Raw genomic sequence first — 25,692 nt, 5'->3', positions numbered from 1 at the left:
GACTGGATGAAGCACAAGCTGGAATCAAGATTGCTGGGAGAAATACCAATAACCTCAGATATGCAGATGATACCACCCTTATGGCAGAAACTGAAAAGGAACTAAAAAGCCTCTTGATGAAAGTGAAAGAGGAGAGTGAAAAAGTTGGCTTAAAGCTCAACATTTAGAAGACTAAGATCATGGCATCTGGTCCCATCACTTCATGGCAAATAGATGGGGAAACAACGGAAACAGTGAGACTTTATTTTTGGGGGCTCCAAAATCACTGCAGATGGTGACTGCAGCCATGAAATTAAAAGACGCTTTCTCCTTGGAAGAAAAGTTATGATCAACCTAGACAACATATTAAAAAGCAGAGACATTACTTTGTCCACAAATGTCCGTCTAGTCAAGGCTATGGTTTTTCCAGTAGTCATATATGCATGTGAGAGTTGGACTATAAAAAAAGCTGAGCACCAAAGAATTGATGCTTTTGAACTGTGGTGTTGGAGAAGACTCTTGAGAGTCCCTTGGACAGCAAGGGAATCCAACCAGTCCATTCTAAAGGAGATCAGTCCTGGTGTTCATTGGAAAGACTATGTTGAAGCTGAAACTCTAATACTTTGGCCACCTGATGGGAAGAGCTGACTCATTTGAAAAGACCCTGATGCTAGGAAAGATTGAGGGCAGGAGGAGAAGGGGACGACAGAGGATGAGATGGTTGGATGGCATCACTGACTCAATGGACATGGGTTTTGGTAGACTCCGGGAGTTGGTGATGGACAGGGAGGCCTGGCGTGCTGTGATTCATGGGGTCACAAAGAGTTGGACACGACTGAGCGACTGAACTGAACTGAGAGGCCTTGAAGGAGCTTCAGACATCTGCAGTTTGAATGTATTGCAGTTTCCCGAGGAAAGCTGTGAATCAGGCCAGATGTCCTCTCTTGTCTTTTCTAGGAACATCTGCTAAAAGCTGAATCCTATTTGGAAATTATGTATAGAAGAAAATTATGTTGTGCATTTTCTATACAATAGCCCGTAGATAACTGCTGCTAAAAATGTCACCTACAAACTTTTTGAAGAGATACCACAAACCTGCTTTAAGGCTTTCAAATGGAGATGGAGGGGAAGGATAATGGATAAGGTAGAGGAAATCACTTTCATTACTCTTGCAATGCTAGTGTACCTTTTAAAAAGCAGTCCACAGATATTCTGTTAAATTGTATCGTTCTTGAAATGTCTTCGCCTTTTCACTTTATGGCTTTACAATGAATTCTCAGAATCTGGGAACAAGGGAATGAAGATTTTTAAAAGATTTTTGATAGTTTCTAATAAAATTGCTTTCCCTAATCTCTATATTGGCTAATTCCATTTTTTACTAGACATTGGCATTATTGGAAGTTATCTTTTGAAATAGTTTTTCATTCTTGTCCAATCCTAAGAGAATTGTTTGATACACACACACACACACATATATATATATAATACTGATTTGCTGGGCCACAAAATGTTCTGACCTAAAAGTGGTATTTAAGTTATTTTAAAATGATTAAGTGAAAACCGAAGCAAAACATTGACAGTATTGCTTGCACAATTAAAATTTAAACCTCAATAACCTAGACAGAATAGAAGGACTGGGAAAAAGTATCAAAAACACTCATGGTTATCTTAGAGAACTCTTTCTGCTTTTCTGAGTTACCCAAACTTCTGAAAAAATATGCATAAAGGAAAAATATAATAAAAAAGAAAAACACCAAAGGAGGTAACCAATTATGTTAGGAAGATTAACTCAGAGCAAAAGTGTTAAAAAAAATTTAAATAGTACAGTGATTGTCTTAGGTGTCTACAGACTACATGTTGAGGCTGAGTTATACTGGTGTGCCTTGTCCAGTTATCCATGGGAACCTTCTATTTTGGTAGACCTAAAGCATTTATAATCCCCACTCTCTAAATCTTCCAGTTAAATAGATTTATTGTTTATTGGAGATAAACTGGCATAAAGAATTTGAGCTCTTGCCTTAATTGTATATTCTCAGAAGATATTGCAGGTCATTGGTGCCTAGAACAGTACTGCCAGTAGAAGATGTAATTCATATTTGTTGATGTTTCAAAGTGGCCTGGATCCTAGGTGTCTTTTCACCCAAATTTTGGCCTTTTAGAAGAAATAACCACTCTGTGGTTTAATGCTGTGGGACTTCATCCAGGCATCATTTTAGTGTTGTAACAGATATAAATGAAAGTCTGTGATTTTTAATCTGATTCTAATTTTCTAAAAGTCTCTAATTATCTTTTTTCTCTCTTGTTTCTTTCTTTTTCTTTTTTTCCAAGTTTTCTTGAAAGACCTCTAACTTTTAAGAATTTTTTTTCCCTTTGTTCATTGACTTGGCTACTTGAATATCTAACATTTAAAGTACTAAGATTTTTCTTTGAAAAACAGATAACATCTATATGTAATATCTTACCTGAGGAAATAATTCTTTTATTCTTTCCAGTTCTTCTAAAAATCAGTTAATACAGTTGATGTTTTGTAAACATAATTGGATTTTCCCAGATCTCAATTTATAGACTTATAGTCTTATAAACTTTAATCTTAACTAATATACCATAGGGAAAGATTTCTTATTTTATCTCACCAAGAGATGAGTAATTGACAGCATGTGAGGTCCTAGTCTGTTTATGCACTTCATATAATTTTTATCATTTAACTCTCAGAATAATCCAAATATTTTAATGAAATTTTTAATAATGAAGAAATTATTTGGAGATTTCAAAGGTTAAGTATAATTTTCAGTATCTTATAGTTTGTAAATACCAGAACTATGATGTAAAACCTTACCTTTATGATTCTCAAGCCCTCATTTTACCACTGTGTCACAATGTTTACTTATTTATAAATTATTAAATAAAAATTACAATTTAATAGGATGTACTTAACTTTCATCAAGGACCCATATGGTAAACGAATACATAAAATATATATTTGCTTCTTTTGAAAACACTGAAGGCATTCATTTTCTTCCACTTAACAAAGACGTTATTACAATAAAATATGCCCCCAAGTTTTTCAAGTTTCGTATAGAGAATTAAGGTCTATGTAGTGGAATTTGATTAATTATATAATGAGAACTCAAAAATGTTTAATATTTATTCTTTTACTTTGGCCTTCTGGGTCTCAGACTACTACTCATAATTACTTCTGACCTCTGTTATATATTTTTTGTTTCTAATCCTATTTTTACCATAAACATCTTTAGTTAATGTATCTTCAAACTCTTTTTGAGCATAGTTTATGGATGAATAATGCATAAATCACCAGGTCCTCCTTCTCCAGATACTTTTTACTTAAGATTTTAGTGAACTCCATTCTTCTCAGTACTCAAACATAGTAGCTGCTAGCCTCTTATTTATAAGGGTTTTTCATGGCAAACAACTTTCTTTCCCTCACTAGTCTTTTCCATGAAATATTTTGTGATTAAAAAAAAACTAAGTTTTACCCAAGTATTGGAGATAATAACTGTGTTTTATATTTCTTCCTTTACATACATATAAATGTATATACATATTTTAAAATCTCATGAGTAATGACCATCTCAACCCAGAAGTTTTTATATTTATTGATAGTATTTTTTGAAATAATTTAGGTAAAAACATCTCTCTTTTATCTTACCTTCTGACTGAGGTTTGTCATTCACACCATTCCATTCTATTAAGTAGTAGAAAAAATTCTCAAGATTTGAATTTCCTGTGCATTTAAAAAATAATACCCATGTTCCCCATCCTAGTTAAAAAATAAAATAAAAAATAATACCAGAAGACATTCGATTTGAAAGACTATTGTTCTTTCCCAAAAAGAAATGTGAGAAAAACAGCAACAATCAGATAATTTGTCTGTACATGAATATTCTTAAGAGGCATGAGGGAAATCAAATATGTTAAAAAAAAAAATCAATGATGCAACTCTAGTTTCTATGATCTGTCTTAAGGTTGACACTCCAGAGACTCACCTTCTTTTGGAAGCTAACTTAGCACTTATTTTTATAAACTTCTTTAGTTCCTAAGGTTGTGAGTCAGAAACTTAAGATTCTCCAGAGATAGTGTCCCCCACTCCTGCTCAATCTGAAAACACAATTATTCTGACTTGGCAAAAACCTTATCCAGCCACACATTACTTGGAATATTCCTTGAACACATCTATTTAGTGGCCTCAGCATATATTGGGACTTAAGTCAGAATATGTCCAAAAGTTCTTTAAAAAGTTAAACTTTCCCCAAGAATTTATCTTTTTATTTCATAAATAATACTAGATAAATTCTAATAAAATCCTAAATAAGTCATTCTACCTCTTTAAACTCATTTTATCATTCATAATTGTTAATTCTCAACCACACACAAATAATTTTTCTTCATTCCAGTATGTATAAATTTTAATTAATATTTACCATTTTAAATTATTAATTATATGTGAATTTTTCAGTCTTTATAACATTTCTTTTTAATGTTTTAAGAATAATCTAACCTTTACTTTTAATATTGTTGGATATTCTAATTTGTTTTTAGTATTTTGTGAGTTTTATATAATGACTATTGGTATCTATGTATCAGGCAATCTAATTTGTTTTCCTTGTAATGGAAATAACTTAAGGTTACTCTCTAGAGATGGGATTGTGGAATGGAAAGATATAAAATTAGAGAATTCTTAGTAAATGTGCAAAATTATTTTTATGAAACATTTTATTACTCTGCTACTGCTGTATTTGGAGAGACCACTTTTTAATATATATTTTTCAGAACCAGAGAATGTATTTATTCTTTTCTATTTACGTATTATTTTGCTTTTGACTGCACTGGGTTTTTGTTGCTGCACAGGCTTTCAGTGGTTGGAGAGCAGAGGCTACTTTCTGGTTGTGGTGTGCAGGCTTCTCACTGTGGCTGCTTCTCTTGTTGGGGACATGGGTTCTAGGGCGTGCAGGCCTCAGGAGTTGTGGCCTGTGGGCTCAGTAGTTGCAGCTCCTTGGCTCGGTAGCTCAGTAGCACAGGCTCAGTAGCTGTGGCCCACAGGCTTATTTGCTCCTGGGCATGTGTGATCCCAGGACTAGGGATTGAACTGGTTTCTCCTGTATTGGCAGGCAGGTTGTTCACAGTGAGACACCGGGGAAGCCCTATTTGCTATTTGTATAAAACATTACTTTGCTTAACTTTTTATTCCTATGGTTGCTAGTTGATTTACCATTTCCTCTATACCACTATTTATATTTACCTTTTTATTATTCATTTGTACCCTTTGCTTAACTATCTGGGTATGTTGATAATTTTCCTCTTAATATGAACACTTAATAAATTACCACTTTCTCTTAAAATTTTCTGCAAATGCTTTTCCAGTTTGTGGTTTTCCTTCTTATTTTTGACATGCTATATAAATTTTCTTTAAGATTTTCATATTATCCCTAAAAATATGAGTGAAATTTTCTTCTATGGTTTTATTTGGCTTTGTTTTTCCCATATGACAACTATGTTGTTTTGTGTCTAATGTGTGAAAAAGACTGATATTTTTAAAATATTAACTAATTTTTCCAAAATACTTTATTAAAAACATGTCATGTTCTTTTCCCATTATTTATTTATCAAATATTTTTTGAACACCTGTTAAGGGGCAGGCACTATGGTCAACATTGGGATGAATTTGGACAAAATTAATTGGAAAATACAATTTCAAGAACTTTAAAGATAAACGCGGGAAACATTATATTGTAGATCATAAAATTTCTATGTTTATCTGTAATTTGCATCCTGTTAGGTTTAACAGTAAATCATAAGCATTTTTCACATATCATCAGATACTCAGGGCATAGGTTTATAATGCCTATTTAGTTTTCTATTAGGACTTCCCAGGTGGCATTGTGGAAAAAATCCACTTGGCAATGCAGGAGATGCAAGAGAAATGATTTTGAACCCAGGGTTGGGAAGTTCCCCTGAAGTAGGAAATGGCAACCTGCTCCAGTATTCCTGCCTGGAAAATTCCATGAACAGCGGAGACTGGTGGGCTACAGTCCATGGGGTCACAAAGAGTTGGACATGACTGAGTGACTGAGCACACACATATATTAAATACATGTTTCAAGATTTATTTAATCTATTTTCAAGTAATGGACATATACCTTGCTTTACTATTATAAGCAATGCTGCCGTAATAGTTCTAATATATTCGTTAGGGGGAATGCATGTATTTTATTTACTTTGGAATAATCTCAATAATGGTAAAGTTAATTAAACACATACTCTTATACAGTCACAGTTTTATAAAGTCAGACTTTATTTTCTTGGGCTCCAAAATCACTGCAGATGGTGACTGCAGCCATAAAATTAAAGATGCTTGCTCCTTGGAGGAAAAGCTATGACAAACCGAGACAGCATATTAAAAAGCAGAGACATTACTTTGCCAACAAATGTCCATCTAGTCAAACCTATGGTTTTTCCAGTAGTCACATATGGATGTGAGAGTTGGACTATAGCGAAAGCTGAGCACTGATGAATTGATGCTTTTGAACTGTGGTGTTGGAGAAGACTCTTGAGAGTCTCTTGGACTGCAAGATCAAACCAGTCAATCCTAAATGAAATCAGTTCCGAATATTCATTGGAAGGACTGATGCTGAAGCTGAAGTTCCAATACTTTGGCCACCTGATGGGAAGAACTGACTCATTGGAAAAGACCCTGATATTGGGAAAGATTGAAAGCAGGAAGAGAAGGGGATGACAGAAGATGATGTTTGGATGACATCACTGACTCAATGGATATGAGTTTGGGCAAGCTCCGAGAGATGGAGAAGAACAGGGAGGCCTGGTGTGCTGCAGTTCATGGGGTCGCAAAGAGTTAGACATGACTGAGCCACTGAACTGAACTGAACTGAACTGATGCAGTCACACCAGAGAAATAGTCAAATTCTAAATGATTCCATCTCAGAGCTGGAAATCATCTTAAAATTAATTTAGTTCTAACCCTTATGAGATTACAGAAACATACCTGTAGTATGGTTGTTCATTTTACTTCTGCCCCCAATCCAGTGGCAATTAGAGCACTTTATGTAGATGCTCAGGTTATTTCTGAATAATTATCATTATTGGAAAGTTCTTTATATTTAGCTGTATATTAACTCTCTGTATGCAGCCTCCATCTTTCCTTGTGGAAAAGCAAGAATAAGTATATGCTCCTTTTTCATGACAGCTTTTCAAGTACTTCCAGATTTCTGTTTCTGAGTCTTTCTTATACCAGGCTACAAGTTTTTACTTCCTTCAGCCATTCCCCATGTGTTTTGTCAAAATATTTAAGCACATGTGTTGGTGAAGAGAATATTTTAGGATTGTGAGATTCTCTGTGATAAAGAAGGATTTTGCCTCTGCATTATACTTGTGGCTTTACTGATTCCACAGGAGCAAAACATTTTCTGTCATTTAGGAAGCAGAAGAGTGAGATGGTTAGAACATTAGACTCCGGAGTTCAACAGCCCAGGTTTGTCAGACACTACATCTATGACCTCAGTGAGGCCACTTACACCTCTCTAAGCCTCAGTTTCCATGTCTGTAAAATTAGAAACTCAGATACCTGATATTGTTATTCTGAGAATTAATGAGGTAGTGCATATGAAAAATTTAAGGTAGGTATGGATACACACTAGTAGGATACATACATACTAGGTATTCAGTAAGGGTGCTTGCTATTCTAATTATACTGATGATTTAAAAATGCATCTTGCAATTATAAAAAGAGAATGGCTTTGGAGTTCAGTATTCTGACTCTGAGGAGGCCTTACAAATAGCTGAGAAAAGAAGAGAAGCGAAAGGCAAAGGAAAAAAGGAAAGATATTCCCTTCTGAAAGCAGAGTTCCAAAGAAGAGTAAGGAGAGATAAGAAAGCCTTCCTAAGTGAACAATGCAAAGAAATAGAGGAAAACAGTAGAATGGGAAAGACTAGAGATCTCTTCAAGGAAATTAGAGATACCAAGGGAATATTTCATGCAAATATGGGCACAATAAAGGACAGAAATGGTATGGACCTAAGAGAAGCAGAAGATATTAAGAGGCAGCAAGAATACAAAGAAGAACTGCATACAAAAAATATCTTGATGACATAGATAACTACAATGGTGTGATCACTTACCTATTTCCAGACATCTTGGAGTGTGAAGTCAAGTGGGCCTAAGTAAGAATCACTACAAAGCTGGTGGAGATGATGAAATTCCAGCTGAGCTATTTCAAATCCTAAAAGATAATGACGTAAAGGTGATGCAGTCTATATACCAGTAGTGGCCACAGTTCTGGAAAAGGCCAGTTTTCATTCCAACCCCAAGAAGGGCAATGCCAGTGAATGTTCAAACTACTGCACAATTGCACTTATTTCACAGGCAAGAAAAGTAATACAGAAAATTCTCCCAAGCTAGGCTTCAACAGTACATGAAATGAGAACTCCCAGATGTTCAAGCTGGATTTAGAAAAGGCAGAGAAACCAGAGATCAAATTGCCAGCATCCATTGGATCATAGAAAAAGCAAGAGAATTCCAGAAAAACATCTATTTCTGTTTCATTGACTACACTAAAGCCTTTGACTGTGGATCACAACAAACTGGAAAATTCTTAAAGAGATGGAAATGCCAGACCACCTTACCTGCCTCTTGTGAAACCTATATACAGGCCAAGAAGCAACAATTAGAACTGGTCATTAAACAGTGGACTGATTCCAAATTGGGAAAGGAGTATGTCAAGGCTGTATATTGTCACCCTGTTTATGTAATTTATATGCTGTGTACATCATGAGAAATGACAGGCTGGATAAACCACAAGCCAGAATCAAGATTGCTGAGAGAAATAGCAATAACCTCAGATACACAGATGATACCACTCTTATGGTAGAAAGCAAAGACGAACTAAAGAGCCTCTTGATGAAAGTGAAAGAGGAGAGTGAAAAATCTGGTTTCAAACTCAACATTCAAAAAATGAAGATCATGGCATTGTTCCCATAATTTCATGGTGAATAGATGCACTTCATGGCAAATAGATGCACTTCATGGCAAACAGATGCACTTCATGGCAAATAGATGGGGAAACAATGAAAACAGTGACAGACTTTATTTATTTGGGCTCCAAGATCATTGCAGATGGTGACTGCCACCTTGAAATTAAAAGATGCTTGCTCCTTGGAAGAAAAGCTATGATAAACTGAGACAGCATATTAAAAGGCAGAGACATTACTTTGCCAACAAAGGTCCATCTAGTCAAACCTATGGTTTTTTCCAGTAGTCATGTATGGATGTGAGAGTTGGACTATAGCGAAAGCTGAGCACTGACAAATTGATGCTTTTGAACTGTGGTGTTGGAGAAGACTCTTGAGAGTCTCTTGGACTGCAAGGAGATCAAACCAGTCAATCCCAAATGAAATCAGTTCCGAATATTCATTGGAAGGACTGATGATGAAGCTGAAACTCCAATAATTTGGCCACCTGATGCGAAGAACTGGCTCCTTAGAAAACACCCTGATGCTGGGAAAGATTGAAGGCAGAAGAAGCAGGGGATGACAGAGGATGAGATGGTTGGATGACATCACCAGCTCGATGGACATGAGTTTGAGCAAGCTCTGGGAATTGGTGATGGACAGGGAAGCCTGGCATTCTATAGTCCATAGGGTCACAAAGAGTTGGACACAACTGTGCAACCGAACTGAATTGAGAGTATAGGTTAGTAAGGTAGATATGTACGTGACATTCAATCTAAATTGTTTGGCCACACATACTATTTCATAACCAGTAATATTTTCTGCCTCCCTTGATGAGCTAAAGATTCTTATATCCTAAAAAGTTCTCCTTCCTTAAAGTGCATCACACTGAAACCCATGACCTTAGGTTTATTCAGCAGTTTTCTGGTTAGTTAAAACACTTTGTTCATGGTGATTACTTTCTGTTACTTATTAAGTACAAGTGTATTAATTATTTTCCCCTGGAGGATGATGCAATACTGGGCTCAAGACAAATTAATGTATTATCCACTCTTACTCATGGCTTTTACCATAATCACCAAGGACTTGATTATCATTGTCTCCTTAATATATCGCTGAAATATCCAGTTAATGGCTTTGGAGAAATTACGAGGTTAAATCCAGTTAGGATATTTTAACTTTCTTGCTCTCTAACATCTTTGGATCAATTCTCCTGGTTTAGATACAACTGGACTTCAGAATACCTCCCTTTTGACTCCTAGGCAATAGAGGAAATAACATGTCTCCATGGTCAAGACTATGGTTTGGAAACTAACTTTCGCAGTCAAAACCTCCATGATCTTAACATCTATGAATCTTAATCTCTTAATCTGTAAAATTAAGAGCAAAGAGATACACCTTTTAAGGTTACTGTGAAGATTTAGTAAGAAGTAATAAGGTGTGATATATAGTACAATACCTTGCATATTGGCTTTGCACTCAAATTCTCTAGATAATGCCTTGTCTCTATCTTTTCTGTTTGCTTCCTCCCCTCTTCTTTATGAAGTCAAGTTTCTTAAACGAATTCAAGTATGAACATCTCCCTCAAAAAACTGTTTTGCTTTCTGTATCTGGTAAATTTTAATTGCAGTGTTTAATTATGTTTCATTTCTAAGGAGGTTGATACTGAAAATATTTTACAGACTGGAACAGCTACCAATTAATCAGAATGAACACTAACCATAAAAAAAGAGTACAGCTATACTAGTGGGTATAAGCTCAAGTTTGCTTTTATGAGTTTTTAAATTTTTTTGTCATTCTTTTTTCTCTAATCTATAAGCAAGGCTTAAATTTGGCTGGCACATACTACTATGGGCACACTGATTATGGCAGGTGCTCATTCTGATTTTTTGGAATGAGAAGTTGTTTCACCTGCCATAGAAGTTGTTAAATATTTTGAATATTATTGCTACTCAGTCATTTATAAGTGTGTTTATCTTAGGTTGTAGAGTTTTTATTTAGTTAATTCCCCTTAGTTTCATTGAGAGAACATGCACTGTTTAATAATTTTTCACTGATTTTGCCGATTTTTTTCTCTCAGGCTAAAAATGTATCCATTTTTATACCTGTTCCACATGTAATTTAGGATAATGTGTATCCCATTATAGTTTGTTAATTATTTTATTCAAATAGAAAGCTTCCCACATCCTGGTTGTAACTTCAGGTATTTCTACATTTCTGGAATCAGGTTTTTGTTCTGTAAAGTTAGGGAACTAATAGCTCCTTGAAAAGTTATCAAGAGGATTCAATAATATGATCTTGATAAATTATTTTGGAAAATATATATGCCTTTCTGATATTATTTCTTACATTCACTTATTTGTGCATTAATTTAGCAAATTAGTAGAAATAGCAGACTGTGTATCTGGTATGTAATTAATTAATAGGTGAGTGCTAGATACGCATTGAAAAAAAGAAAAGAGATATGTTTTTTGTTTGTTTCTCTCAAGGTCCTAAGTTTATTCTTTGTTACATGTATTTCAGGACTTGATTAACTACTCAATGTTTTCTTTTTGTATGATCATATGGTAATTATTAAATTTCACTTTTGAGTATAGAGATTTTTATAATCTACATTTTAGACACAAGGAAGGAACTTTAGAGGAAATACAAATGTCTTTCCTAGTACTTGTTATTTAGTTATGTATGGAAATGAAAAGTGTTAGTCCGACTCAATTGTGTCCGACTCTTTGTGGACTGTAGTCCACCAAGCTCCTCTGTCCATGGAATTCTCTAGGCAAGAATACTGGAATGGGTTGCCATTTCCTTCTCTAGGGGATCTTTCCAACCCAGGGACTGAACCCAGATCTCCCACATTGCAGGCAGACTCTTTACTGACTAAGTAACCGGGGAAGCCTGTGGAAATGAAAAAAACAAATAGATTTGGTCAGATGGAAATGACAACCTGACGAAATCTATTTCATTTTTGTTTTTTTAATCAGAGAATAATGGTTTTACAATGTTGTAGCGTTCTCTGCCATACATCATCGTGAAGTGGTATTCATTATATATGTGTATCCCCTCCCTCATAAGTCCCCCCGCCCAATTCCATGCATCTAGGTGGTCATAGCAGAGAAGGAAATGCACCCCACTCAAGTACTCTTGCCTGGAGAATCCCATGGATGGAGGAGCCTGGTAGGCTGCAGTCCATGGGGTTGCTAGGAGTTGGACACGACTGAGTGACTTCACCTTCACATTTCACGTTCATACATTGGAGAAGGAAATGGCAACCAGCTCCAGTGTTCTTGTCTGGAGAACCCCAGGAATGGGGGAGCTTGGTGGGCTGCCATCTATGGGGTCGCACAGAGTCAGACATGACTGAAGTGACTTAGCAGTAGCAGGTGGTCATAGAGCACCAAGCTGGGCTCCATGTGTTAGACAGCAGCTTCCTGCTAGTTATCTATTTATGTTCCAGCTGACTCACTATAATTCTCAAGCATAGAATTGGATATTTTGTCATTTTAAATATACCTCAAGACAAAGTAAAGACTTAGCATGGCTACTGATTTACCAGAAGTAAAATCTCAGTGACAGACTCAAAGCTCTGAGGAAATAGCACTGGTAGAAGTGCTATTTTCTTGAAGCCACTTTTCTTGGCTTATAAAAAAGAAGTAATAAAATCTGAAACCAATACTGGAAGCAGCTAAGAACTTGCCATTATATTGGTGAAGAACCATAAGCAGAGTGATGCTAACATGAGCAGAAAGCTAATAGGGAGGGTCAAGTCCCTTATCCTCATCAAACCTTTAATTCTCTCTTTAGCAACTCTTTTGGAAGAATTTAATAGATGGTAGCTAGCAAAGAAGAAATGTGGTTTTCAGTGTCTCAACTGAAACTCATAAAGAAAAGTGGATTTGAAGCTGAGAGATAATAATATAATATCATCAAAATTACTCTGTAAAAAAGTAAGAATGACAATTTTGTGCCTATTCAAAGTTTTATGACCTATTAAAATACACTGAGCATTAATAAAAATTCACTGATGTTTATTGGATGTTAGGGTGTTCTAGGCAATATTTAGTGCTAAACATGAATTAATTTATTTAGTCTTATGAAAAATAATAATTATGTGTTATCAAGAAAGGAAAATATTAAGGCCCTGCTTTTACAATTTAGAAGTAGTTATAGTCTTTTCCTTTTGATGTGTGTTCTATATTTCAGTTCTCATCGACTCTTCAACAGGCCAGAAGAATTTCCTCTCTTGACCTATCTGACTCAATTCCTTCAACAGAATTGGGGTTTCCATTGCTAACATTGGCACTACTCCAATGGTTGCACTCATCAGGCAATAGACATTGTCTCAACTGGAGCTCTCCTTATCCTCCAACACCAGATACTCTGTAGCTCTTCAATTTGCTGAATAGCTTGCCACTTCTTATTCTCTTATTGAAATTGCTGTTGGTTACCAGTTGTGTCTAGTTCTCCAGCCACTTAGAAACTGTGTGATCCAATGCAGAGATGAGATGTCTTCATTGTGATCTGATCTCTTTTCAAAGTCCAAAAGGAATTCCCTGCTACCATGTCACTTCTGTTTTTATTGGGGTAAAACTTAGGGTGGATTGCTAGGGAACTCTTTTACCTTAATCTCATTATGTTCCAAACCCAGGAAAGTTATGGTAGCTGATAATAAAACTTCTTCCTCTCCTTTATGATACACATCACATAAAAAATAAAAGGTAAATTATTATATTAAGGGAGACCATATGATACTATTTTTTTTACAATTACTATTGTTGTTGTTGAGTTGCTAAGTCATGTTCAGTTCTTTGCAACTCTGTGGACTGCACCACACCAGACTTCCCTGTCCTTCACTGTATCCTTCAATTTGCCCAAATTTATGTCTATTGAGTCGACGGTGCCATCCAATGATCTCATTCTCTGTTGTCCCCTTCTCTTACTTCCTTCCTTCAATCTTTCCCAGCATCAAGGTCTTTTCCAAAGAGTCAGTTCTTCACATCAGTTGGCCAAAATATTGAAGCTTTAGCTTCAGCATCAGTGCTTCCAATGAATGTTCAGGGTTGATTTCCTTTCAAAATGACTGGTTTGATCTTGCAGTCCAAGGGACTCTCAAAAGTATTCTCCAGCACCACAATTCAAAACTAATACAATTATGTAAAGTTTAAAAATAAAATAAAATTAAAAAAAAACAAAACAAAAACAAAAGCATTAATTCTTGGTTGTGCAGCCTATATGATCCAACCCTCACATCTCTCATGACCACTGGAAAAATAATAGCTTTGACTATACAGACTGTTGCTGGCAAAGTGATATCTTTGCTTTTTAATGCATTGTTCAGTTTTGTCATAGGAGAAGGCAATGGCAACCCACTCCAGTACTCTTGCCTGGAAAATTCCATGGATGGAGGAGCCTGGTAGGCTGCAGTCCATGGGGTCACCAAGAGTTGGACACGACTGAGCGACTTCACTTTCACTTTTCACTTTCATGCATTGGAGAAGGAAATGGCAACCCACTCCAGTGTTCTTGCCTGGAGAATCCCAGGGACAGAGGAGCCTAGTGGGCTGCCATCTGTGGGGTTACACAGAGTCGGACATGACTGAAGCGACTTAGCAGCAGCAGTAGGCAGGTTTTTCATAGCTTTCCTTCCAAGGAGTCTTTTAATTTCATGGCTGCAGTCACTGACCACAGTGATTTTGGAGCCCAAGAAAATAAAATCCGTCACTGCTTCCACTTTTCCCCATCTATATGCCATGAAATGATGGGACCAGATGCTGTGATCTTAGTTTTCTGAATGTTGAGTTTTAAGCCAGCTTTTCCACTCTCTTTCACCCTCATCAAGAGGCTCTTTAGTTCCTCTTTGCTTTTTGCCATTAGAGTGATATCTTCTGCATATCTGAAGTTGTTGATATTTTTCTCAGCAGTCTTGATTCCAGCTTGTGATTAATCCAGCCTGACATTTCACATGATGCACTCTGCATGTAAATTAAATAAACATGGTAACAAAATACAGCCTTGTCTTACAACTTTCCCAATTTTGAGCCAGTTCATTGTTCCATGTCCTGTTCTAACTGTTGCTTCTTGACCTGCATACAGGTTTCCCAGGAGTCAGGTAAGGTGGTCTGGTATTCCCATCTCTTCAAGAATTTTCCACAGTTTGTTGTGATCCACACAGTTAAAGGCTTTGGCATAGTCAGTGAAGCAGAAGTAGATGCTTTTATGGAATTCCCTTCCTTTCTCTATGATCCAACGTATGTTACCAATTTGATCTCTGGTTTTTCTGCCTTTTCTAAACCCAGCTTGTACATCTGGAAGTTCTCAGTTCACGTACTGTTGAAGCCTAGCTTGAAGGATTTTGAGCATGATTTTACTAGCGTGTGAAATGAGCACAATTGTCTGGTAGTCTGAAAATTCTTTTGGTAGTCTGAAAAGTGCCAAAGATTGGGATTGGAATGAAAACATCTTTTCCAGTCCTGTGGCCACTGCTATTTTACAAATTTGCAGGCATATTGGCTGCAACACTTTAACAGCATCATCTTTTAGGATTTGAAATAGCTTGGTTGGAATTGCATAACGTCCACAAGCTTTGTTCATAATAATGCTTCCTAAGGCCCACTTGACTTCAGGATGTCTGGTTCTAGGTGAGTGACCACACTATCATGGTTATCCCGGCCATTAAGAATTTTTTGCATATACTTCTGTGTATTCTTGCCAACTCTTCTTAATCTCTTCTTCTGTTAGGTCCTTACCATTTTTGTCCTTTATCGTGCCCATCCTTGCATGAAATGTTCCCTTGATATCTCCAGTTTTCTTGAAGAAATCTCTAATCTTTGCTATCCTATTGTTTCCTCTACTTCTTTTCATTTTTCATCGAAAAAGGCCTTCTTCTCTCCTTTCTATTTTCTGGAACTCTGCATTCAGTTGGATGTATCTTTCCTTTTATCCCTTTCTTTTTGCTTCTTTTCTTTCTTCAGTTATGTGTAAAGCCTCCTCAGACAACCACTTTGCCTTCTTGCATTTCTTTTTTTGGGATAGTGTTCATTGCCTCCTTTAGTTAGGAGCTTCCATCCATTGTTCTTCTGGCACTCTGTCTACCAGATCTAATCCCTTGAATCTATTTGTCACCTCCACTATATAATCATAAGGAATTTGATTTAAGTCATATCTGAATAGCCTTGTGGTTTTCCCTACTTTCTTCAATTTAAGAAATTGAATTCAATTTTGCAATAAGAAGCTCAAGATCAAACTTCGGTGTTATTCCAGATATCTCTTGACTTCCTACCTCTGCATTCCAATCCCCTATAATGAAAAGGATATCTTTTTTTGGTATTAGTTCTAGAAGGTCTTTGTGGGTCTTCATGGAACTGGTCAACTTCAGCTTCTTTGGCATCAGTGGTTCAGGCATAGTTTTGGATTACTATTTTGGTGAAATGTTTGTCTTGAAAACAAACCGAGATCATTCTGTCATTTTTTTGAGATTGCACCCAAGTACTGAATTTCAAACTCTCTTTTTGACTCTGAAGGCTATTCCATTTCTTCTAAGGGGTTCTTGCACACAGTAAATATAATGGTCATCTGAATTAAATTTGCCCATTCCTGTCCATTTTAGGTCACTGATTCTTAAGATGCCAGTGTTCACTCTTACCATCTCCTGCTTGACTACCCCTAATTTAACTTGATTCACGGACCTAACATTGCAAGTTCCTATGCAATATTGTTCTTTATAGCATCAGAATTTACTTTCACCACTAGACACTTCCACAGCTGAGCATTGTTTCCGGTTTGCCCTGTTTCATTCTTTCTGAAGCTATTAGTAATTGCCCTCTGCTCTTTGCCAGTAGCATATTGGACACCTTCCGACCTGGGAGGCTCATCTTCCTGTGTCATCCTTTTGCCTTTTCATATTGTTCTTGTTCATGGGGTTCTCACAGCAAGAGTACTGGAGTGGTTTGTCATTCCCTTCTCCAGTGAACCATGTTTTGTTAGAACTCTCCACTTTTGCCTGTCCATCTTGGGTGGCTCTGCATGGCATGGCTCATAGCTTCATTGAGTTATATAAGCCCCTTTACCATGAGAAGGCTATGATCCATGAAGGGGAAAATGTTAATATAGGTAATTTATAAAATATTATATTGAATCAGATATTTTTTTGAAAAACCATTGTTAACTCAGATATGGAAGATACAAATTTCAGCATATATACATGATGTGGTTCATTTATTTTTTTAAAAAATATTTATTGAGCATCCATTATATGTCATGCTCTGTACTAGATCTTTTTGATATTATAGGATGATAAAAAGTTCCTGCTCATCATATAAGAGCTTTATATGTTGGTAGAGAGAAATTATAAATAAATGAACAATATAAAATAAATATATGATATATGTACTAATTCATAGTGATTTTGAATAATTGGCCATGTACTTATTTTAGGTTACAAAGTATCTTTTAGAACACTTTTTGTCTTTATTATTATTTTCTTTTTAATTAATTAATTTATTTTAATTGGAGGCTAATTACTTTACTGGAGAAGGCAATGGCACCCCACTCCAGTACTCTTGCCTGGTTGTGGTGGTTTTTGCCATACATTGGCATGAATCAGCCACGGATGTACATGTGTTCCCCCACCCCAAAGTCCCTCCCGCCTCCCTCCCCATCCCATCCCTCTGGGTTGTCCCAGTGCACCAGCTTTGTATGCCCTGTTTCATGCATTGAACTTGGACTGGTCATCCATTTCACATATGGTAATATACATGTGTCTTTATTATTTTCTAAATATTTAAGAGTGATTATGTTTTCCTGGGGCTTCCTAAGAGATTTTCAATATTTTGCATTTCCATAATAGTTTTCTGAAAAGCCACAAGCATGTTTAATTTCTGCAGTTAGAAATTAAAAAGTAACTAACTAATAGTAACAACAGTAACCAAGACATATTTTGGCAACCAAGATATATCATGTATTTATATGTCATAAATATATATTTTATCATATATTTTAAGCTTTTTATTTTATATTGGAGTATAGTTGATTAGCAATGTTATGTTATTGTCAGGTGTACAGCAAAGTAGTTCAGTCATACATTTACATGTATCTATTCATCTTCAAATTCTTTTCCCATTTAGTTTTTACATATTATTGAGCAGAGTTTCGTGTAGTATGTCAGAGGTATTTGTTGGTTAATGACTTTAAATACAGTACTACACACCACCCTTCAGTAACCATACATTTGTTCTGTAAGTCTGTGACTCTCCATTTTATAAAGGAATTCAGTTGTATCACTTTTATATTCCATATATAAGTGATATTATACAATATTTCACTTTTGCTGTCTGACTTATTTCACTCAGTATGACAATCTTTAGGTCTGTCCATGTTACTGCAAATGGCATTATTTTATTCTTTATAATGGCTGAGTAATATTCCATTGTATATATGTATCACATTTTCTTTTTCTATTCATCTGTAAATGGACAAACTCTTAGAGGAAAACATAGGCAGAACACTCTAATATAAATGACAGCAATATCTGTTCTGTCTCTCAGAGTAAAATGAGTGGGACCTAATTAAACTCAAAAGCTTTTGGTCAGCTAAGGAACCTGTAAAGCAAAACTAAAAGGCAACACACACAATGTGAGAAAATATTTGCAAATGATGTGACTGACAAGGTATTAGTCTCAAAATTTACAAACAGCTCATATGGTTTAATCATCAAACAATGCAATCAAAATAGGCAGAAGAACTAAATAAGCATTTCTCCAAAGAAGGCATACAGATGGCCAAGAGGCGCATGAAAAGATGTTCAACATTGCTAATTATTAGAGAAATGCAAATCAAGACTATATTGAAATATCACATCATAGCAGTCAGAATGGTTATCATCAAGAAATCGACAAACAAGTGCTGGAGTGGATGTGGAGAGAAGGAAACCCTCCTACACTGTTGTTGTAAATTGTTGCAGCTACTATGGATAACAGTATGGAGGTTCCTTTAAAAAGTAAAAATAGAGCTATCATATGATCCTGCCTCCTTATGGCAGAAAGCAAAGTACTAAAGAGCCTCTTGATGAAAGACGAGAGTGGAAAAGGCTGGTTTAAAACCCATTGTTCAAAAACGAAGATCATCACCTCATGGCAAATAGATGGGGAAACAATGGAAACAGTGAGAGACTTTATTTTGGGGAGCTCCAAAATCACTGTAAATGGTAACTGCAGCCATGAAATTTAAAGGATGCTTGCTTCCTGGAAGAAAAGTTATGGCCAACCTACTCAGCATATTAAAAAGCAGAGACATTACTTTGCCAGCAAAGGTCCATCTAGTCAAAGCTATGGTTTTTCCAGTAGTCATGTATGGATGTGAGAGTTGGACTATAAAGAAGGCTGAGTGCTGAAGAATTGATGCTTTTGAACTGTGGTGTTGGAGAAGACTTTGAGAGTCCCTTGGATTGCAAGGAGATCAAACCAGTCAATCCTAAAGGAAATCAGTCCTGAATATTCATTGGAAGGACTGATGATGAAGCTGAAACTCCAATACTTTGGCCTCCTGATGGGAAGAACTGACTCATTGGAAAAGACCCTGATGTTGGGAAAGATTGAAGGCAGGAGGAGAAGGGGATGACAGAGGATGAGATGGTTGGATGGCATCACTGACTCCATGGACATCGGTTTGAGCAAGCCCCAGGAGTTGGTGATGGCCAGGGAAGCCGGGTGTGCTGCAGTCCGTGGGGTTGTAAAGAGTCAGTGACTGAACTGAAACTGAATGATCCTGCCATCACATTCCTCATCATATATCTGGGAAAAAACATGGCCTGAAGCGACAGTTGCAGTTTACAATATCTTATAGTTTTGAATGACATTTTGTGAAGTTGTTTTCACATGGTAATCTTCTCTATTTGAATTTTGTGTCTGCAGCAGCTTTGAATTCTGAGTTTATACTCAGAATATATACTATAAATAAATCATAACTCATATTCCATCAGAGAAGTTTTTCCTACCCAGCATGTTCCTCACAGCAATTTTTACATCCTTGTTCCTCAGACTATAGATGAGAGGATTGAGCATGGGAGTCATCACTCCATAGAGGAGAGAGATGAGGGCCTCAATGATGTCTTGATTATCTGTACCAGCGGAGCTTTTAGATTTGGGCTTAGCATACATGAAGAAGATTGTTACAAAGAATACAATCACTACTGTGAGATGGGCTGAGCAGGTGGAGAAGGCCTTACGTTTTCCTTCAGTGGAAGGTATTCTTAGAATAGTGGCAACAATGAAAATGTAAGAGATGGAAATTACTAGCAATGGAATAACTAGAACAATCAGATTTGACCCTGCCATGCTGATCACATTAATTGAAATATCAGCACAGGCCAATTTTAGGATAGCCAGAATTTCACAAACAAAATGGTTAATTACATTGTCAGCACAAAATGGTAATTGCAATGCAAGAGATGTCTGCACCACTGAGTCAACAATACCTGCAACCCAGGATCCAGCTGCCATGGGCACGTAAGCACCTTTTCTCATGATGACAGGGTATCTCAGTGGGTAGCAGATGGCAACATAGCGGTCAAGTGCCATCATGCCCAGAAGTACACACTCTGTGGCTCCCATGGCAAAAGAGAGAAACATTTGCACCATGCATCCAGAGAAGGAAACCCTTTTCCTTACTGTAAGAAAACTGTCAAGAATTAATGGGACAGAGGAGCTTGTATAGCAAATGTCCAGGAAGGAAAGATTACAGAGGAAGAAATACATGGGGGTGTGCAAATGAGAATAACAGATGATTACAGAGATAAGGACTCCATTTCCCAGCAGGATCATCAGGTACATACACAGAACTAGCACAAAGAATACTGTCTGGAGCTCTGGGTGAGCAGAAAGCCCAGTCAGAACAAATTCTCTCAACACGGAATCATTGGTTCTTCCCATGTTGTGTATATCCTTTCTCCAGCAGCACTCTATGGATAATACAATAGATGTTTGTTAATTCAGTGTCTCCAAGAGCTCCTGTTTTAAGAATCATATTCTTTGTTATTAAAGTGTTAGTTGCTCAGTTGTGTCCAACTCTTTGTGACCCCATTGCCTGTAGCTCACCAGGCTCCTCTATCCATGGGATTCTCCGGGCAAGAATACTGTAATGGGTTGCCATTCTCTTCTCCAGGGGATCTTCCTGACCCAGGAAATGAACCCAGGTCTCCTGCATTGCAGGCGGTTTCTTTACCAACTGAGCCACCAAGAAAGCCCTTTGTTATTTAGTTCTGTATTTGAAAGCAACAAGATAACTCTGAGACAATCTCTTACTCTAAACCTTGACCGCTAGAGCAGGAATCCTAAGATAATTTTCTCAGAGTTAAGAGGGAACACTTTTTGATTGTAGGATGCTTCGATCTCAAGCCAGTTTATTGCCCTTTCTAGTGGTTCTACTTCTTAACACATTGATTTAGTATCAGTGATCTGGATGCAGCAGGCAGATAAAATTTATTTGCAAGTGATTCCTGTGCTGTGTTTTTTGAATTTGTAAATTTGAATTACATTTTAAAAATGTTTTAAAGGTAGTATATAAGGTGTAAAATTATTTTCAGCTTGTGTTAAAAAAAACTGTAGTATTTGAAAACATTAGATCCATTTCCATTATGGAGCTCAGGTATAACTGACTCATTAGGTTTGAAGCACATTCTCCATCTTACCAGAGTGTACCAGAATACCATCCTCTCTCTTTTCTTTGCTTGTCAATGGAGATGATTATTAGTTACCAATTGGTGGCTCAAAGGTAATGAATTCACTTACCAAGGCAGGAGCCTTGGGTTTGATCCCTAGGTTGGGTAGATTCCCTGGAGAAGGAAATGGCAACCTATTCCAGTATTCTTGCCTGGGAAATCCCATGGACAGAGAAGCCTGGTAGGCTACAGTCCATGGGATCACAAAGAATCAGATACAACTGAGTGATTAAACAACACTTAGTATATTTACATTAATAACAACATAAGATGTAAGGTTTAATCTTATTTTATGGAAGAAAGGGCCCATGAAAGCAAAAATGTCTAGAGTTCATCAAAGTCTTAATGCAGTCCTATGTGACTAAGTCTCTTTTAGAGCTCAGTATCCTTTGGTGGTAGTTAGTCATTGCATATTGCCCCATGAGGACAGTGGCCTCACTGAAGGGACATGTCTTTGTATCACTACAGTATCTAACTCCCTCAGTATAATGAGGAATTATGTGTTCAAGTAAATGTTTTTTCTTTTTTAAAATAGAAAATAAATGAATATATTTATGAAGCCATTTTTATTCTGAATAAAGAATTGTAATATTGTGTATTGTAGGCCTCACATAATTTATTTTTACCTATGTAAGAACTGTCACTTAGGGAATCAACTCTAGTAACAATGTTTTTATTCAAAATATGTTTAAATACTACTGATATGCAACTAGCATTTTTTTTTCAAAAATAATATTTATAAGAAGGATAATATACAAAGCAAATAAAAGAGAGTTTCTCTGATATAAGTTACACTGGTTTGGAGGGAAGAGAAAAGCAATATCTCTTCAGGGTCTTATTCACTCATCCTCCTTCAATTTTATTTTTATAGAATTCCAAAGGACATAGTTTGAAAACCACCAATGCAATAAATAATAGATAATTTTAGTAACCTGCATTTTAAATAATTTTATTAGCAACAATAATTATAAAATAATTATATATTAATTTATGCCAGATACATTTCTAAAAGTTTGTATTCATAACAATCCAAGGAAGGACTGTTATTTTATGGCATATGGATTGTTCTTCCTTAGATTTTTGTTAAACATCACCAGTAAATCATAATATCAGTAGATGAAAGAAAATAAAAAGCAAGAAAACCATAGAAAAAATGAAAAGACAACCTAGGGAATGGGAGAAAATATTTGCAAATGATGCAACAGATAAGTGCTTATTCTCCAAAGTGTAGAAACAGCTCATACAACTCAACAACAAAAAGCAAACAACACAACTGAAAAATGGTCAGAAGACCTTAATAAATATTTCTCCAAAGAAGACAGATATGGTCAGTAGGCATATGAAAGGATGCTCAACATCCTTAATTATTAGAGAGAAACACAAATCAAAACTATAAAGAAGTACCCACCTCACATTGGTCAAATGGTCTTCATTAAAAAGTCTACAAATAACAAATGCTGGAGAGGATGTGGAGAAAAGGGAGCCCTCTTAAAGTTGGTGGGAATGTAAGTTGGTGCAGCTACTATGGAAACTGTGTGAATGTTCCTCAGAAACTAAAAATAGAATTTCCATATGATCCAGCAATCCCATTCCTGGATGCATACCTGGACAATACTATAATGAAAAAAGACACATGATACATGCACCTGCATGTTCATGGCAGCACTATTCACAATAGCTAAAACATGGAAACAACCTAAATGTCCATCAACAGATGAGAGGGTAAAGAAGATATGATACATGTATACAATATAATACTACTCAGCCATATAAAGAACCAAAGAATGCTATTTGCAGCAGCATGGATGCAACTAGAGATTATTATACTAATCAAGGTGAGTCAGAACGAGAAAGACGAAACACCACATGGTATCACTTACACATGAAATCTAAAATATAGCACAAATGAACCTATCTATAAAACAGAAAGAGACTCACTGACAGTGGTTGCCAAGGGGAGGAGGGCTGGGGAGGGAAGGTGTCAGAGTCTGGAATTAGCAGATGTAAACTATTGTATATAGGATGGAGAAACAACAGGGTCCTACTGTGTAGTACAAGGAACTATATTCAATATCCCACGATAAACTATAGTGAATAAGATTATAAAAAAGAACTTATCTGTGTGTATAATTGAGTTACTTTGCTGTGCAGCAGAGATTGGCACACATTTTAAGTCAACTATACTTCAATTTTAAAAAAATGAAACAAAAGAAAGTGAAAAGCAATTATTTCAAGAGAGGCACAAAATAAATTTGGTGAAGATCAATTCATAATTTTAATATAAACTAGTTGAAGTTCACAAACAGAATGTTATTTCCTAATCTTGAAAGGAAACTATAATAAAATCTACAGGAAATTACTATTCACTAATAATTAATGGAGACAGGTTATACACTCTGATTGAGATCTGAATTAAGATAAGGATGCCTAGTTTTACAGCTGCAAGGGCTTTACAGATATCATTAAAAATTATATAGCATAGCAAAACAGGAGTAATTAAAAAGTATAGTATGTTAAGAAATGGGATAAAAATATAAGGCTTCCATTTTCCCCAAAATTAGTCTACGCAGTCAATTAAATGCATTCTAATTTTAGCTGGATTTTTTTTGAGGTATATGAATACCTGTTCTAAAATGTAAACTGAGGAATAAAATTGTACAACTTGCACACAGTTTTATAAAAGAAAAGGAAGGGGAAAATCCATATTTAAAACATGCCAAGAAAGCCACAGTAACAAAAATTTTATGATAATGGTGCAGGAACATTTAAATAGTCTGGTAAAAAAGAAAAGAGATCTCAAATATAGACACATGGTTTTACTGGAATGTGGCATATTGTGTTGTAATACTAAAACAGTGGGGAAGTGATAGCTCAGTTGGTCATGTTAAGAAAATGTTTTTATATATGAAAAAAATAAAAGTTGATCCTTGGATTATCATACATACAGTTGGAAATCAAATATATTAACAACTTACATGTGAAAAATTATTAAATTAATAAGAGTATAGAAAATCTTGAGAACTTTTGGTGGAGGAAAAGCTTTTAAAACTTAGAACCTTAAACTAATAGAAAATTGATCAAAGGATATCAATTAGTGATTCACAGAAGGGTTGATAAGTATATGGAAAGATTCTAAAACTTGGAAAATCTGAAAAATGATTACTAAATGTTCCATATCAGAAAAATCCTCATTGAAATATCCATAAAGTATTCATTTTCTTTAAAAAAGTAGGTGTATCAAATGCTGGCAAGCATGTGGGCAGGTAGAACTCTGATGGGAGTGTACACTGATATACTGGAAAATGCTATGGATGTATTAAAGTTGGACAGGACCCAGTCATTCCGGTCCTGGGAATATGTCTCAGGTAAGTTCTTGCCCATGACTGTAAGGGGATAAGCATGAGGATGTTCATCCTTGCATTGTTTCTGGCAAAAGCAGTTTGGCAACATCCTTGATATTCATCATCTGAGGAATTAGTCTATCATATGTAAGCATGCATTATAGAACAGTTTGCATAAGTGAGGAGCAAATGAACTAGATGTCAATAGCAACATAAATAGATCCTTATAAAAGTGTTGAAAAAAATAAGCAAAGTTGTGATTAGTAGCATGGTAAAATTTATACATCAAATTTAAATACATATTTTACAAGGGTTCATTCATTTTTTAGGGAAGGAAATGATAGTAGAATCTGGTTTTAGGAGAATGTAGGTGCTTTTTAAAGACTGAGGAAAGTAATGTACATAGAAAAAGAAGAAATACAGAAGAGCATGATTAACTAAAACCTAAGTTTTAAAGCAAAATGAAAAAATCAGAGAGAGCAACATCAGGTATACACATATGAAGGAGCTCTGATCAACAATATAGTTTAATAGAAGGAACTCTCATATATGTAAAAGTAAAGGAAAGTTGAGTTAAATATCAAAGAAAAGGAAAATTGCGTTTTGACACCATAAAAACAACACATAATGGATTGGAAGAAAACATAAGGCATTTAAAAAACAGTTTAAAGCTTAGTTAGACAA

The 25,692-nt window shown here is 35.9% G+C and overlaps 1 protein-coding gene across 1 annotated transcript; it reads right to left on the bottom strand.

The window, feature by feature from the left end:
* Positions 1–19,916: 19,916 nt before the first annotated feature.
* On the bottom strand, positions 19,917–20,879 carry LOC113897884 (olfactory receptor 13C8). The gene has a single exon (XM_027550823.1). The coding sequence runs from the start codon at positions 20,877–20,879 to the stop codon at positions 19,917–19,919; it is 963 nt and encodes a 320-aa protein (XP_027406624.1).
* Positions 20,880–25,692: the final 4,813 nt, after the last annotated feature.

Source organism: Bos indicus x Bos taurus, chromosome 8 (assembly GCF_003369695.1).
Source record: "Bos indicus x Bos taurus breed Angus x Brahman F1 hybrid chromosome 8, Bos_hybrid_MaternalHap_v2.0, whole genome shotgun sequence".
Classification (NCBI taxonomy): domain Eukaryota; kingdom Metazoa; phylum Chordata; class Mammalia; order Artiodactyla; family Bovidae; genus Bos; species Bos indicus x Bos taurus.
This window is presented reverse-complemented; position numbering and strand designations above follow the sequence as displayed.

Excerpts from the sequence above, each read along its gene's own strand:
- LOC113897884 (XM_027550823.1), bottom strand. The coding sequence starts at position 20,879 with ATGGGAAGAACCAATGATTCCGTGTTGAGAGAATTTGTTCTGACTGGG.